Source organism: Mustela lutreola, chromosome X (genome assembly GCF_030435805.1).
Source record: "Mustela lutreola isolate mMusLut2 chromosome X, mMusLut2.pri, whole genome shotgun sequence".
Taxonomy (NCBI): Eukaryota; Metazoa; Chordata; class Mammalia; order Carnivora; family Mustelidae; genus Mustela; species Mustela lutreola.
The window spans coordinates 66,142,605-66,160,567 of record NC_081308.1 but is presented as its reverse complement, the minus strand read 5'-3'; the positions used below and the strand labels follow the sequence as shown (position 1 = coordinate 66,160,567).

The window sequence follows — 17,963 nt, the reverse complement described above, 5'->3', positions numbered from 1 at the left end:
CCCCTGGGGATAAAAATATATGTTTATAAAAAATAAAAAATTAAAATGCCAAAAAAAAAAAATATCAATGAAAGGAGAAGTGAGTTGGAGGAAATTGGAGGGGGAGACAAACCATGAGAGACTGTGGACTCTGAGAAACAAACTGAGGGTTTGGGAGGGGAAGGGAGTGGGGGTGGGGTGATCTTGGTGGTGGGTATTATGGAGGGCACGTATTGCATGGAGCACTGGGTGTGTTGCATAAATAATGGATTTTGAAACGCTGAAAAAAATTAAATTAAAATTTTAAAATACAAAAAAAAAAAAAAAAAAAGAACAAGACAGGGAAGTCCACTCTAACGATTACTAATTTTTTTAAGATTTTATTTCTTTATTTGACACATAGAGAGAGAGATCACAAGAAGGCAGAGAGACAGGCAGAGATAGAGGGGAAAGCAGGATCCCAACTGAGCAGAAAGCCCGATGCAGGGCTTGATCCCAGGACCCTGAGATCATGACCTGAGCCGAAGGCAGAGGCTTAACCCAATGAGCCACCCAGGCACTCCTCACCATTATTATTTAACATACTACTGGAATCAGCAATCATACAACAATCTTAGGATCAGCAATCATACAACACAAAGAAATAAAAGACATCCAAATTGGCAAAGAAGAAGTCAAACTTTATTTGTAGACAACATGATACTATGTAGAAAACCAAAAGGTTCCACCAAAAAAATCGCTAGAGCTAATACATGAATTCAGCAAAGTTGCAAGATATAAAATTAGTGGATAGAAATCTGTTGCATTTTTATACACCAATAATGAAGCAGCAGAAAAAGAAATCAAGGAATCCATCCCATTTACAAGTACACCAAAAACCACAAGATAGCTGGGAATAAACCTAACCAAAGGGACAAAAGACCCACTCTCCGAAAACTATAGAACTTTTATGAAAGAAACTGAAGAGGACACAAGGAAATGGGAAAAAATTCCAATGCCACGGATTGGAAGAACAAACATTATTAACATGTCTATACTATCCAAAGCAACCTACACATTTTATGCAATCCCTATCAAAACACCACCAGCATTTTTCACAGAGCTAGAACAAACAATCCTAAAACTTGTATGGAACTACAGAAGACCCTGAATAGTGAAAGCAATTTTGAAGAAGAAAAGCAAAGCTGGAGCCATCATGATTCCAGACTTTAAGCTATATTGCAAAGCTGTAGCTATTAAGACAGTATGGTACTGGCACAAAACAGACACATAAAACAAAAGAACAGAATAGAAAACCCAGAAATCGACCCACAACTATATGGCCAACTAATCTTCAACAAAGCAGGAAAGAATATCCAACGGAAAAAAAACAATCTCTTCAACATATGGTTTTGGGAAAACTTAAGAGCAACATGCAGAAAAATGAACCTGGACCACTTTCTTACACCATACACAAAAATGAATTCAAAATTGATGAAAGACCTAAATGTGAGACAGGAAACCTGTCTCCTCCTTGAGGAGACCACAGGCAATAACTCTTTGACCTTGTTCATAGCAACCTCCTATTAGAGATGTCTCTGGAGGCAAAAGAAACAAAAGCAAAAATGAACTCTTGGAACTTCATAAAGATAAAAAGCTTCTGCAAAGCATAGGAAACAATCAACAAAAATAAAGGAGCCTATGAAGGAAGACAACATATCTGCAAATGACATACCTGATAAAGGGTTAGTACCCAAAATCAATAAAGAATTTATAAAACTCAGCACTGAAAACACAAACAATCCACTTTAAAAAAGGGAAGAAGACATGAATAGACATTTTTCCAAAGAAGATATCCAGATGGCCAACAGACACATGAAAAGATGCTCAACATCACTCATCATCAGGAAAATACAAATCAAAACCATGATGAGATACCACCTCACACCTGTCAGAATGGCTAAGTCAACAGCTTCACATCCTGGCAAGGATGTGGAGAAAGGGGAACCAACCCTCTTACACTGTTGGTGGGAATGCAAGATGGTGCAGCTACTCTGGAAAAGAAAAAGAGTATGGAGTTTTCTCAAAAAGTTAAAAATAGAACTACCTTAGGACCTAGCAACTGCACTCTTAGATATTTCCCCAAAGGGTTCCAAAGTACAGATTTGAAGGGGTACATGCACCTGGATGTTTACAGCAGCAATATCCACAACAGTCAAACTATGGAAAGAGCCCAAAAACCCAACAACCAATGAATGTATAAAGAAGTGGTATATACATACAATGGAATATTACTCAGTCATAAAAAGAATGAAATTTTGCCATTTGTCACAAGGTGGTAGAGCTAGAGTGTATTACGCCAGGCGAAATAAGTGAGAGAAAGACAAATACCATATGATTTCACTCACATGTGGAATTTAAGAAGCAAAAAAATTGAACATATGTGAAGGGGGAAAAAAGCAAAAAAGAGAAAGTGAAAGAAACCATAAGAGACTCTTAAGGATAGATAACAAGCTGAGGGTTAATGGAGGAGGTGGGTGGGTTATGGGCTAGATGGGTGGTGGGTATTAAGGAGGACACTTGTTATGATGAGCACTGTGTTTTTTTAAGTAAGCAATGAATCTCTAAATTCTACCCCTGAAACCGATTTTATACCATATGTTAATTAACTAGAATTTAAATAACAATCAATTAATTTTACAAAATTTTTAAAGGATTATTTTCAACATTTGGGATGGGAGAAGTTAGGGTTAACACAGGGTTGCCAGATTTAGCAAATAAAAATACAAGACACCCAGTTAAATGTGTATTTCAGAAGTATGTCCCATTCAATGTTTAGGATATATGAAAAAAAGTTCATTGTTTATCTGAATTCAAATTTAACTTGGTGTCCTGTATTTTACCTCGTAACCTAAGAAAAAAGAACTAAATAGGCTTAAATCCACTTCTATTATGTTTTTGTTTGGTTTTGATTTTGAATTTTTTAAAGCAAGAGGTAAAAGGGAAATAGAACATAAAAGCTTTCTGGCAGGTTTAAACCAAAGGAATATTTTATTTAGAGTTAATGGTTAGTTAAAGCTCTGAAAACATAAACTCTATTTCCAGAGCTATTTTGTTATAATGTGATCACTAAAATAAAGAATAACTCCAAGGTCTTTCATGGTATGCAGATGTTTTGTAAATGATACTCTGTCTCCTCCCTTCACCCTAAGAAAAACAACCCCCCAGTGAAGTCCTTGGAGCAAAACTAATCTGATGTGAAAAACTGAAAAAAAAAATATATGGCTTTTACTACCTGCCAGGTAGAAGTCATCAAGGCCACAATCCCTAGCACCTTAAAAGCTATTAAAATAGTGTCAATATTTACTTGCACCTCAAAGCAGAGTTTAACATAAGTGTTCAAAGTCAAGAAAAGAAGAGAAGCTATCATTTTCCCTTAGAACTCAGGCTTCATTCAGAAGGTTATTTTCTTATAATGATTGAATATCAATTCCCATATGTGTCTGGTACTGTGCCGTGCCAGATTTTCTTTATGTCTCCCTGGAGTATAGACTAGTTGGTGAGACATTACTAGGATATGACCAATAAATCTTTTAACCAGGGTATGCATAGTTTAAAGAGGTGATTCCCCCTTCCTGGACTAAAAGCCAGTTAGAAAATTCACAGGTGAGTGCCTGAGTGGCTCAACTGGTTAAGCAACTGCCTTCACCTCGGCTCAGGTCATGATCCCAGAGTCCTGGGGATCAGAGTCCATGGGGAGTCTGCTTCTCCCTCTGACCTTCTCCCCTCTCATGCTCTCTCTCTCTCTCTCTCTAATAAATAAAGAAAATCCTTTTAAAAAAGAAAGAAAGAAAATTCACGTGTAAGGGCTCCTGGGTGGCACAGCCTGTATCAGGCTCCCTGCTCGGAGGGGAGCCTGCTTCTCCCTCTCCAGCCTGCTGCTCTCCCTGCTTGTGGTCTCTCTCCCTCTCTCTCTGTCAAATAAATAAATAAAATCTTTTTAAAAAACTTTTTTAATTTTTAAATTTTTAAATTAAAAAAAATATTTTAAAATATATTTTAAATAAATATATTTATTTATTTTTTAGATAAATGAAATCTTTTTTAAAAACTTTTTTAATTTTTAAATTTTTAAATTAAAAAAATATATATTTTTAAAGATTTTATTTATTTATTTGACAGACAGAGATCACAAGCAGGCAGAGAGGCAGGCAGAGAGGCAAGCAGGTGGGTAGGAAGCATACTTCACGCTGAGCAGAGAACCCGATGTGGGTCTCCATCCCAGGACCCTGAGATCATGACCTGAGCCAAAGGCAGAGGCTTAACCACTGAACCACCCAGGTGCCCCAAATAAAATCTTTTAAAAAAAAATTGACATGTAAAACCAAAACCATGTCCATGTTGTAAACAACTTGCAGGTCACAGTTTTTTTCTGTGGTGAATACGTTGGTTTTGTACAAGTAGGGAAAATAACCAAGATTCCTCCATTCTCAGGGTATTGCCAGGCCAGGCTCTCTAGGATGGTTGGGTTTGGTGTGGAATCCCTAGCTCAGCCTATATCCCTAATCCAAAGCCAGGCAAATCACCATGCTGGGGGAGAACGGTCATTCTCCCAAAAGCAGTGGGCACAATCGCCTGTGGTGTTTGTTAAGCTACAGGTACTCAGGTTTCACCCAAGACTACCCAGGTTTTACCCAAGACTATGCTAAGGGTACCAAAAATTTTATTTGGGGAAAAAAAAAAGACTCCCCAGGAAATTCAGATGCACAGTCTCAGTAAAGAACATCACATTACCTAGCCAGATGACTCAAATCACATTAGGCTGCATTCACATTAGGGCTAAACAGGATGTTCATCCCTCCTGAGGTTGTCTCCCCTCCAGGTGACTAAAAAAATAAACTCACAAGGCTGATCTGGTTCATCTTTAGTGTTATTTCATGGAGTAAAATACTCTTAGAATGCTCCATTTTCATCCCAGTTGTCTGCTGAGGCCAAGGAAAGCCCTTCCAAGTACAAGGGAACACTCAACAGCTCATGAAATAGCTTTAACCTTTCAGGAGACAAAAGAAAAAAATTAGAGAGGGATTATCTTTAAATGCATTGCCTTAGACATGAGCTCATGAACTATGGTCAAGGTAAAAGTACATTACACTCAGATTTTGCTGGTTTAATATATAAAGGAGGCAGGAAGAGAAGGATGTTCTTGCTGTTACAAAAACTGAAAATGAAGGGTAAGTTCTCTTCCCAAGTTCACCAGTTACCCATATGTAACTCAGTAAATAATTTGCTCTCAATGTTTAGATGACCGCACTCTCTGAGAGAAAACCATTTACTTGAAATTCAATAAGACAGCCAACATATTATATTACAAATACTACACATTTTTTTTAAAAAAAGACATTTTAGATCAGTACAATATTCTCAATCTTGCCTGCTTTATCTTTTTACAACATGCAGCCCTGTGGCTCAACCTCCATTTCTCCAGGGCAAAGTCAACTCAGAAACCAATCCCTTCAACAGCTAGATAGAAAGGACAGGATCAATAAAGGAATAACAAGTACTCCAATTACTTCTATTATCAGACAGCTCCACAGTGCACATACATGATGTCACAGCAAAACAGAGAAGAGCATAAGCTCCGAGGAAGACAGGATATGATAACTGATGGCAACTTTAATAGCTTAACCTATGTAACTATAGCTCCTCTTACCACAGGCACCTTATACCAGCCCCCTAGAGGGGATAAGACAGATCTTGTGTGAGGGGAATGGCAATTTTTTAAGATAAAGGAACAGAGGCCTCTGTTAACAGATTTGATTAACAAAAACAAAACTAGGGGCGCCTGGATGGCTCAGTGGATCAAACCCTCTGCCTTGGGCTCAGGTCATGATCCCAGGGTTTGGGAATGAGCCCCTCATCCAGCACTCTGCTCAGCGAGAGCCTGCTTCTCCTCTCTCTGTCTGCCTGCCTCTCTGCCTACTTGTCTGTCAAATAAATAAATAAAATCTTCAAATAAAAAAAAACAAACAAACAAAACTAAAACACTGTCACCAGCCTAAATAACTAAACATCAATTAGTTAAAAAGAATTTTAGTGAGTCTCTCTATATTGTATCATAGCAGGATAAAAATTACCCAGGATCTCTCAATTTTGCTTTTTAAAATAAGAACGAGAGGGGCGCGTGGGTGGCTCGTTCTGTTAAGCGTTTGCTTTCAGCTCAGGTCATGAGCCCCACATCAAGCTCCCTGCTCATCGAGCTCTGCTCAGGGGAGCCTGCTTCTCCTTCTCCCTCTTCCTCTGCCCCTCCTCCTGCTTGTGATCAATGTCAAGTAAATAAATGAATGAAATCTTTTAAAATTAGAAAAAAAAAGAATGTCAGTTCTATATATATAGTTAAATTCCCTTTACTGTCTCCTGACCCTTATGTACGCAATTCGAACCATGCATAAATCGAAACATGAAGGCTGGCACAGCTCTTCACAGTTTACAACAAATGTTCAGACAGTATCTTGTTTTAGCATCCCAGGAGTTCCATGAGATATTACCCCATCCTCGTTTAACAAATGATAAAGCTGAAGCACAGAGATGCTAAACATCTTGCCTAAGATCACTCTGGATCCTGCTGTCTCTTTCCAAGCTCACAAAAAAAAAAAAAAAAAAAAAAAAAGATTTCATTTACACTGAGGTTTTTCTGAACAATGCAGTAAAATCAAGTATTGATGCTGTCATATATGAATGCTGAACCTCATGTCCTCTCCAAATCTTACAGCAATGGTTTACCCTTACAATGTCATGAATACCCCTTCATGAAAGGTAATGAAAGCTAAGGAATCCCCACCCCATTAAAAAAGGCACATATGCAGATGTTCATAGTAACATTATTCATAATGGCCAAAGAGTGGAAACCACCCAAAAATCCATCATTTGAGGACAGATATACCAAAATGTGGTATATCAATACAGTGGAATATCATTCAGCTAAAAAAGGAATGGCGTACTGATGCAATGTGGTTGAAACTTGAAAACATTATGCTAAATGAAAGAATCTAGTCACACAGAAGACCATATGTTATATGACTCCATCTATAAGAAATGTCCAGAACAGGCAACTTAACAGAGATAAAAAGTATATTTGTGCTTGTCTAAATTAGTGGTTGGGTGGGTTGAGCAGAAATGGGGAGTGACTGCTGATGTGTATAGGCTTTCTTGCTGAGGTAATGAAGATAGTGCAAAATTGACTGTGGTGATGGTTGCACAGCCATGAACATGTAAAAGCCACTCAATTGTGCACTTTAAATGATGTATTATATGGTATGCAAATTATATCTCAATAAAGATGCTATTTAAAAATCATTAAAATACATATAGTGAGTAATATTTCCCAAATAATTTCTGATGGTTAACCAAGACCCTGAAACCCATCTACAGGTACACTGGTGTCCAAGACTCAGGATCAATAACTCCTGATCTACAGAAATAAGAATCATCCTATTTTCTTTGTTCTACATTTGAGTATTATTTCAGCTTCCCCTACCACAACTATCAAACCTATGCCTCCTACTTTTTAAGATCACTATTTCCACCTATTAGATCACATGACCACAGTATTTTTCAATATTGATTCATTACATCTAATAGGTGAGACAAGACTGATACACAAATAACAACATACAAAACAGAAGGTGAATCTTGCATTTGAAAAGCCAGGGAAGATCAGCAAGGAAGAATGATTAGAGGAAAGCTTTTGAGAGGTGGACATTTAATGCTCGGTTTAAGCTTGAAGAATAGATAGGAGATGAACATGCAGAGAAGGAGTATAAGGAGAATTTCAGAGGACGGCAGAATCAGAGATGTTGCCGAATAGTTCCTAGGAACCATGAAGAGAGGACTTACTACTGTCAAGCTCAGGATCCTGGACTTTAATCGATAGGCTCTAAGAAGCCAAGGAAGGCTGCTGAGTAGGATAGTTATCTAATCAAAACTGTATATTAAGACTGTTCAGTAATATCTGGGAGTATGTGGAAGGCAGAAAAAAACTGAAAGCAAGGAAACAAATAGGGAGCCTATTAACAATAGTATGAAGAAAAAGAAAAAGTACGAAGAAACGAAGAAAAAAATAGTACAAAGAAAAAGTTACAGTATGATTTAGAGAATGATGTCTTGACCCAACAACCATTTTAAAAGATTAAGGCACCCACGGAAAAAACGAGTGCTTTGATATTGCAGTAGCTACTCATTTAAGGTGCTGCCATCGGTGCATGGGTGGTTCAGTGGTAGAATTCTCGCCTGCCATTTAAGGTGCTGCCAATATACAAACCAGCTGTAGTTCATCATGGTACTTACTCCCCTTGAAAAACCCCATCTACAACATGAGTTTTGAGATCTCCTCAAGACAGAATTTTAACATTGCATTTTTGGTTATTCGTGAGATTTTGTGTGGCTGTTTGTGGGATTAGGAGGGGGCGCCAAAGATTCCTTTAGGTTCCCTTTGCTCCATTAACTCCACAGGAAACATTTGAGGTTCTGTAACTTTACAAAAATGAATCCTGATAAGAGTTGGATGATAAGCTTCCACGTGACCAACAAAACCCAAACTCCAAGACTAAAAGACCTTAGGCAAAATGACATATTTGCAGTAGCAAACAGTAAACGGTCAGAGAACTCGTTGAACGCAATATAATTCCCTTGAAATTGCTTTATTTCTATTTGTGCGCCCGAGGTGATTTGTGGCAGGGCATAAGCTTCGGCAGCAACCATTTCTGGGTTATAGACCAGCACAGGACACACAGCGTGGGTGAGTTTACACCCAGGAACCGCTGAGGATTAGTATTCCCTCGGAAGAAGCCAAGAAGGAGCCAGGAGCTACTTCAAAGTATCCCTCCTTTTACAGGGTGATGTTAAACCCAGGGACTAGGAAAGACAGGGTTGGAGGCCCGAGTCACGTGACACCCTGCCCTGCCCTATCCCCACAGACTAGTTTCCCAGAGCCCAAGACATTACCCCTTAGCCCTTTTACTTCCAGTCCCGGGCCCCTCCTCCCCCGCCTTGAAACACCCTCCACGTCCCCTATCCCTTTAGATCTCTGCTCACTTGTCCCGGATGATGGTCTGCAGCTCCCGGATCTGATCATTCATAGGCAGCAGTTTAAGCTGCGACCCGATCTGCTGGGAGAATTCGCGGTCCCCAAGGAGGGATTCGCTGGTTGGTGCGTCACAGTTGCCACTGCCACTGCTGCTCTCTGGGTTGAGGCTGGCCTCGTCGCAGGCCGGACGATCCAGCTCGGTTGGTATGCTGGAATGAGCATACCCTGCGAGGAGAGTCGGCATGGTCTTGGAGGCGCTGTTTCCCCCGGGCTGGTCTGACATCAGGTCGCCGGGTCGCAGCGGCTCAGAGCTCGGGGTAGACAGAGTTTGCTTTCTGGTTGTGACAAGGCGTGGAGTCCGAACACCGTAAGTCCACAGCCATACACGAGGCCCCGGGCTGTACCTGCAGCTACTGACCCCTAAGGCTAAAGGAGAGCGAGGAGAAGAGGCGGATGCTCATCCGCTCTCTCGTTCGTCCCGGACGTTTCTAAAACTCTTAACCTGGGTTGCCCCCTCTCACCCCACCACCCCCTTTCCCGGCCTACGTAAGTTCCCCTGGGCGCGTTACGTCCTTGCCCCGCCCACACCGGACGTACAGCCTGCCTAGACGCTATTGGCTCCTCTCCCGGTTGCTCTCAGGCGAACTGCCTGTAACCCTTTGATCACCGGGCTGCTTGGGTTCCCACACCTTAACCAGGCGGCCGGGACGAAGCCAGGGGTGCTTGGTTCCAGGGTCTTCCGGGAGCCCTTGGAGGTTCTGCATGCAAAACTTTGGGGGCGTGGTAGAGCCAGAAAAATCTGGGAGTGGAGAGTGATAAAATGATTACGTACAGAAGGCCCACTGGTTTTAGACTTTGTGTGTTGGCCGAGAGATTATACTTCAAAAAACGGCATCTTCACTTAGCTTGTCTGTGTAACCAAAAGGAAACGTAAAAAGCGAAAAGCTGCCGAAGAGCCCGCCTTCTACTAGACTGTTCTACAAACTGCAGCTTCCCAAGTGTGCTTGACCATTAGAGTTTTCCTTATCTTTATTCCTTGGGACCTACATTGAACTGTTACTATGGGGATTCCGACAGTATATCAGATCCACGACCACTTTGTTTATTGTAAGTACGTGGAAAGACACTTTTTTGAATCTTTTGGATAAGAAGGTCCAGGCAGCACTACTTCTCAACACCAGTGTGTATTAGAACAACTGGAGAGCTTGTTAAAAATACAGGTTCTCATGGCCTGCCTTTGAGATTCTGATCCAGTAGATCTGAGAAAGGATCAAAGAATCCTTGTTTTTAACAAGCAACCCAGCAATTATGATCTTTTTTTAAAAAGAGCACACTGGGGGCTCCTGGGTGGCTCAGTGGGTTAAAGCCTCGCCTTCGGCTCAGGTTTTGATCCCAGCATCCTGGGATCGAGCCCCACATCTGGGCTTTTTGCTCAGCGGGGAGCCTGCTTTCTCCTCTCTCTCTGCGTGCCTCTCTGCCTACTTGTGATCTCTGTCTGTTAAATAAATAAAATCTTTTATAAAAAAAGCACGCTGTAAGAAAATAATTTACAGGCTTCCTTTTTAAAGAGCTATAATGTGAAAGTCAGACACCTGCTAATTCTGCTAAAGAAAACTATTGAGCGACATTTAACAAGTCCCTTTCCCTTTCTGGACTTGCCTCTCCCCATCTATAAATGAGATGCATTAACTATTTGACTCCTAAATGTTCTTCCAATTTTGACATTCTGTAATTCTATTTTGCCTCCCAAAAAACCAATTCTTAAAATTCCCTTTTCCACAGAGTCACATAAGCCACTTACGAGAGATCAGAGTAACATTAGTAACAGATAACAACACTATCCAGGCCTTTCCTTGGTGGGACTTGAGCCTTGATCTGGCACTCTGTTTCCAATTTTTTGTTTATTGTTTTGGTATTCATATTAATGGTATTTTTATCCCTTTGTTTCACTCCTATTTTCTCTGCTTTGTTCCTGACTCTCTAGGTCAGTACACTATTAGCTGTAATTATAGAGAGTTTAAATTTGATTGGATGAAAGGCATTGCAGCCTAAAACTGTAATCCAGTCACTTTTGAAAGCTTATGTATTTGTCCACCTAGCACTGCATATAGTTCAAAGGGCCTCTGGGTTTAAAGACAAATCTGGCGGGGCACCTGGGTGGCTCAGTGGATTAAAGCCTCTGCCCTTGGCTCGGGTCATGATCCCAGGGTCCTGGGATCAAGCCCTGCATCCAGGTCTCTGTTCAGCAGGCAGCCTGCTTCCTCCTTTCTCTCTGCCTGCTTCTCTGCCTACTTGTGATCTCTGTCTGTCAAATAAATAAATAAAATCTTTTTTAAAAAAAAGACAAATCTGGCTACTTTGCCAATGGATGCTCTAAAGGAAAACACTGCAGTACAGTATTGTTTCACTATCAGTAATTTAAATGAACTAATGAATCTAAAATGGTATCGTGAGATATTCCAGGACTAAAACTGTACTGTAGTCATTTTTGTCTAGTTTTTTATCAGGCAAATGGCTTGTTCTCAAGGCCACAGAATATGAGTTAAGACTGTACTTAACTCATGTTGCTAGTATGTCTTCTGTTGCTAGTGTGTCTTCTGTTTTCACTCTTATAGGAAATATCCATACATACACTTACCTATGTTAACCAGTAATCATTAGAAAATCTATGTATGTAGTTATTTAAGAAGCTATTAAAGCACAATTCACTAATGAGTAGATAATGACACCTAAAGTTTGGTACTTTGTAATTTAGGAAACACTTTTATACACTCTCTCACTTAATTTTAAAAAAAAAAAAAAAGCTGGAGGTTTACCAAGCCCCATTTAGAGATCTTATCTGTGCGATTCTTTATCTTCAAGTGACTTGTCCAAAGTCACAATCCCAAAAGTAGCAGACCAAGACAGAAACCCCAGTCTTTTGACTTCAGATGCAACCTTCTTCACACATACTGATAGAACCATGAAATCATTCGGTTAACAAATACTAGCTGAGCCCTTAACTATTTGCCAGGAATGTTGCTATGTGCTGGAACAGATAGAAAAATGAGTGATGATCTTAAAATTCTCCATGGTGGTAGAGGTCAGGGATAGTATGGATCTTTGAAAACCAAAGGACAAAATTAAGCAGCATGGAAACCTAAACCAAAAATGCTAATAACAGAATTGACAAATTTGAATTTAGCTCTCTTGCTCACTTTTTTAATGAACGCATGAAGCCAAATAAAGCAAAAGCTGGAAAATTCTCCTGTAGTATTTGAGATGACTGTAAACTTCATTTTAGATTGTGAGCTCCAAATTTGATATATCCCAAAAAATTATGGGAATCAACAAACCAATTGCTTGTGTCAATAGAAATCCTTTACGTACATCTACATAGTACTTTTAGAAAGCACTTTATATAGAAGTTATCTCATTCAACATTGTGGAGTAGTGAGGCTCAGTATTATAATTTCTGTTTTACAGGTGAGAAAATTAAGACTTAGGAAACTAATTTATAGTTACATCATGAGTAGTAGAGTTGGAAGAAGGCAAAAGAGAATTCATATTAATATAATCTCTATTTTCTATGCAGTATGTTTTAGTTAACCTCATTTAAATCTTTCAATAACCTTAGACGGAAGGCTGTATTTGTTATCTATTTGTTATCTGATATTTACTGATAACAAAACAAATGTATTGAGATTAACGACTCTGTCACACAGGTAGAAAGTGCAGGAGCAGAGATTTTTTTTTAAAGATTTTATTTATTTGTTGGAGAAAGAGAGAGAGAAAGTACGCACAAGCCAGGGGAGCGGCAGGCAGAGGGAGACTCAGGCTCTCTGCTGAGCAAGGAGCCTGATGCAGTACTCGAGCCCAGGATCCTGAGCCAAAGGCAGACACTCAAATGACTGAGCCACCTGGGTGCCCCAGGAGCAGAGATTTGAACGAAAAGTCAATTTGACTGTTCCTATAACGCAGGTCCTCAAATTTGTCCAAGTTATCTTCCTCTACTATAGACCAAGATTATGCTTGTACTAGATAGTATCTCACCTGAAATACCAGATTAAACCTATGAACCAAAAACTGTACTATATGACTGAGCTGGGGGATCCTGATATAATTATGTTAATACATAGTTCTCAGATGAACTCTTTGACAATCCCTTTGTGCCCTAAGCTCCAAGAATTCTTTAATTCAATTGACTTTGGTCATGCTTAAGCTATTGCATTATTTTCCTTTTTTAAAAAGATTTTATTTATTTGACAGAGAGATAGAGAGAGCACAGGTAGGCAGAATGGCAGGCAGAGGGGAGAGGGAGAAGCAGACTCCCGGCTGAGCCAGAAGCCCTATACAGGGTTTGATCCCGGGACACTGAGATCATGACCTGAGCCAAAGGCAACTGCTTAACTAACTGAGCCATCCAGCTGCCCCTGCATTGTTATTTTAAATGTCTTATGAACAAAAATTTTAATTAAAAGATTAGCCAGTGTTCTGAACAAATACTGTGGTTTGTTTCTCTCCAAATAGCTACAACTTTTAGATGTATGCCTTGGTTCTATGGCTTCCAGTAGTCTCAAAATCTCTATTTGGATATCTTTTTTTTTTGTAATTTACTCCTCCTCCTTTCAAAATTTTTGAATCACTTTTAAAATACATATTTACCTGATGATTCACAGACCTGTACCCCTGGGGCAAATAATACATTATATGTTAATAAAATAATTTTAAAAAGAGTACTTAGTACTCTAATTTGGAATAATAAGAAAGTACATATTTACAGCCTTTTGCAGTTAGTTTACTTGTTAAGTACAAAGACCCTCCTGTGGAGCTTTAAACAATTTCTGGTAAGGTGTATGGGGCAGGGCAGGCATATCTTTTATAAAGAATTATTCCCTGTTCTAAGAAAGAAAATACCTTGTATAAGAGGTATAAAATAGAACTTGTTAATATGATGTATTAATAACTGAGGTGTCTTGTTTTTTTAAGTTTTTTTTTTTGAGAGAGAGAGGAGAGGGAACATGAGCAAGTGGTGGGGGTCTGCAGGGGAGGAGAAGCAGACTCCTGCCTGAGCAGGAAGCCTGAAGTGAGGCTCCATCCCAGTTCCCTGGGATCATGATCAGAACCAAAGGCAGATGCTTCACCGACTGAGCAATCTAGGCACCTCCTGAGGTGTCTTTTTTTGTGTTTTGTTGATTTTTTATATTGTATACTTTGAAATGTTTCTATTTTTCTTTTGTGTAAATTCTAAAGGTATTTTTTTCTAGTTACCTTGGGACTTATATAACACATTTTCTAACAGTATAGTTTAAATTGATAACAACTTTAATTTTAATCACATATAAAAATTCTACACTTTAACTTCTCCTGTCCCACTTTAAGTTATTGTCACAACTTACATTTATTCCTATTACGTATCATTAAACATGTTTTACTTATAGTTATTTATAATAATCTTCTTTTTTTAAGTAAGATCTATGCCCAGTGTGGGGTTGAACTCATGATCCTGATATCAAGAGTCACATGCTCTACTGACTGAGCCAGCCCGGCACTTCTATAATAATTTTCTTTTAACTTTTATATTTGAATTTAAATTTATTTACTCACCACCATTATACTAATGCAGTGTTCTTTCCTTTGTCTATATATTTACCTTTACCAACGAGTTCCATATTTTTTTACTAGTGTTGAGTAGCTGCTTAGTGTCCCTTTGTTTCAACTTGAAGAACTCCCTTCAGCATTTCTTAAAAAGCAGGTCAAGTGGTGATTAAGTCCCTCAGATTTTGTTTGTATGGTCTTTATCTCTCTTTCATTTTTTTCCTTCCAAGTTTGTATTTAAATTCCAGTTAATAACATACAGTGTAATACTAGTTTCAAGTGTCAGATTCAGTGATGCATCATTTACATACAACACCCATTGCTCATCACAAGTGCCCTCCTGAATAGCCATCACATTTAACACATCCCCCCACCCATCTCCCCTCTGGCAGCATTCAGTTTGTTTCCAAGAGCTAATGCGTTCCTCTCTCTATTTCCCCCCGTGTGTATCTGTTTTGTTTCTTAACTTCCACATATGAGTGAAATCCCGTTATTGGTCTTAATTTGACTGACTGATTCTGCTTAGCAGAATATTCTCTAGATCTATCCACATTGTTACAAATGACAAGATTTCATTCTTTTTTGTGGCTGAGTAATAGTCCATTGAATATATATATCACTCCTTCTTTATCCGTTCATTAGGCCATGGACACTGGGACTCCTTCCATAATTTCCCTGTTGTTGATGATGCTGCTATAAACATAAGGGTGCATGTATCCCTTCAAATCAGTACTTCTGTGTCCTTTGGGTAAAATACATAGGAGTGCAACTGCTGGATCTTAGGGAGGCTACATATTTAACTTTTTGAGGAACCCCCATGCTGTTTTCCAGAGTGACTGCACCAGTCTACATTCCCATCAACAGTGTAAGAGGGCTCCCCTTTCTCTGAATCATTGCCAACGTCTGTTGTTTCCTGACTTGTCAGTTTTAGCCGTTCTGACAGGTGTGGGGTGATACCTCATTGTAGTCCTGATTTGTATTTCCCTGGTGATGAGTGATGTTGTGCATCTTTTCATGTGTCCATTGGCTATCTGGATGTCATCTTCAGAAAAATGTCTATTCATGTCTTCTACCCATTTTTTTTAAACTGGATTATTTGGGTTTGGGGTGTTGAGTTTTATAAGTTCTTTATATATTTTGGATGCTAACCCTTTATCAGATATGTCATTACAAATATCTTCTCCCATTCCACTGGTTGTCTTTTAGTTTTGTTGATTGTTTCCTTCACTGTGCAAAAGTTTTTTTATCTTGATGAAGTCCCAATACTTTATTTCTGTTTTTATTTCCCTTGCCTCAGGAATGTTGGTAATGAGAAGGTGCAACAGCTGATGTCAAAGTGGTTACTACCTGTGTTCTCCTCTATATTTTGATTATTTCCATCTCACATTTATATCTTTCATCCATTTTGAATTGATTTTTGTGTATGGTGTGAGAAAGTGGTCTGGTTTCAGACTTCTGCATGTTGTTCCCCAGTTTTCCCAAAACCATTATGTGAAGAGATAGTCTTTTACCCCTGAATATTCTTTCCTGCTTTGTTGAAGATTAGTTGACAATATAGTTGTGGATCCATTGCTGGATTTTATATTCTCTTCTGTTGACCTATGTATCTATTACTGTGACAGTATCATACTGTTTGGATCATTACAGCTGAAGGAGCAGGAGGCTGGCTGAGGACAAAGCAAAAGCTGGCGCCTTGCACCCCCCCTTCACCCGCTCCCCTCCGTATGTGTGGCATTCCTCAGGCACCCCTGACTGCCATAAAATGATAAATGGTTAACTTGCTGAGATTGCGATCCTGCAAGACAGGAGTCTCCCTTGGTTTGCAAGTGTCCTTGAGATTTACAAAGAAGTTACCTTATCAATAGCCCAATTTCCAGGGACACAGGACTCAGTTCCTCAAGCCCTAATGTCACCCTCCCCTCCATGAAAAACGGAAGGAGGCGGAGGTAGAAGGAAAAGTAAATAAAGTTAAATTTCTTTTAAACCTAAATCTCATTAACAAGGATGCTTGATAGCAGGAATGTAACATTCCACCAGGAGACTCCCAATTGTCTTTACTTGGTAGTAACCAGGCCTTCAATATCCTGATAGTGCTTTTTTCTGCATGCGTGGGCTAACCGGCCAGTTCTGCTTCTGTAAGATTGCTTTGTCTGATTTCACGCGGGGTCCCTTGACCCAATTCACTGACGCCAAGTATGCCTGTTCAAACTGTCAATCAATCAGCTCAGCCCCACCCGAAACTTGTTTGTACCTGTCTATAAAAACCCTGCACCAACCCAGCTCTGGACCTCTCGGCGTTATCGGCAACGAGCGGCGCAGAGGTCCAGGTTCGAACCTGCAATAAACGACCCTTGCTGATTGGCTTTGACTCACGTCTCTGGTGGTTTTTTAAGGTGGGGGTAATATTCAATTGGCATTTCACAGCTTTGTAATAAAACTTTAAGTCTGGAATCATGATGGCTCCAGGTTTGCTTTTCTTCTTCAAAATTGCTTTGGCTATTTAGGGTCTTTCGTGGTTCCATACAAATTATAAGATTGTTTGTGCTAGCTCTATGAAAAATGCTGTTGGTATTTTGATAGCAATTGCATTGAATACCTTTAGTAAGTAGTATAGACATTTTAACAATGTTTATTTTTTCCAACCCATGAACATGGAATGTCTTTCCATTACTTTGTGTCATCTTCAGTTTATTTCATCAGTGTTTTCTAGTTTCAAGAGTACAGATCTTTTGCCTCTTTGGTTAAGTTTATTCCTAGATATCTTATGGTTTTGCTTCAGTTGTAAATGGGATGGATTCCTTGATTTCTTATTCTGCTGCTTCTTTATTGGTATATAGAAATACAACAGATTTCTGCACGTTGATTTTGTATCCTATGACTTGACTGAATTTGTGTATCAGTTCTAGCAATTTTTTGGTGGAGTCTCTTGGGTTTTCTACATAGAGTGCCATGTTATCTGCAAACAGTGAAAATTTCACTTCTTTCTTGCCAATTTGGATGCCTTCTATTTCATTTTGTTTTCTGTTTGCTGAGGCTAGGATTTCCAGTACTATGTTAAAATAACAAAGGTCAGAGTGATCATCCCTGTCTTGTTCCTGACTATAGAGGAAAAACTCTCAGTTTTTCTCCATTGAGGATGATATTAGCTGTGGGTTTTTTGTATGTGACCTTTATGATTCTTCTATTCCTAAATGGTGGAGGGTTTTTATCATAAATGGATGTTGTACTTTATCAAATATTATTTCCAAATTGATTGAAAGGATCATATGGTTCTTATCCTTTCTTTTATTAATGTGGTGTATCACATTCATTGATCTGTAAATATTGAATCATCCTTGCAATTCAG

The 17,963-nt window shown here is 39.2% G+C and overlaps 1 protein-coding gene across 1 annotated transcript in view; it reads right to left on the bottom strand.

The window, feature by feature from the left end:
• Positions 1–9,588, bottom strand: part of UPRT (uracil phosphoribosyltransferase homolog) — a 39,500-nt gene extending 29,912 nt beyond the window's left edge. The window contains 2 exon segments of the mRNA XM_059157358.1: positions 9,049–9,363; positions 9,365–9,588. Of these exon segments, the coding sequence (XP_059013341.1) occupies positions 9,049–9,363; positions 9,365–9,423 (374 nt within the window). The 5' untranslated portion in view covers positions 9,424–9,588.
• Positions 9,589–17,963: the final 8,375 nt, after the last annotated feature.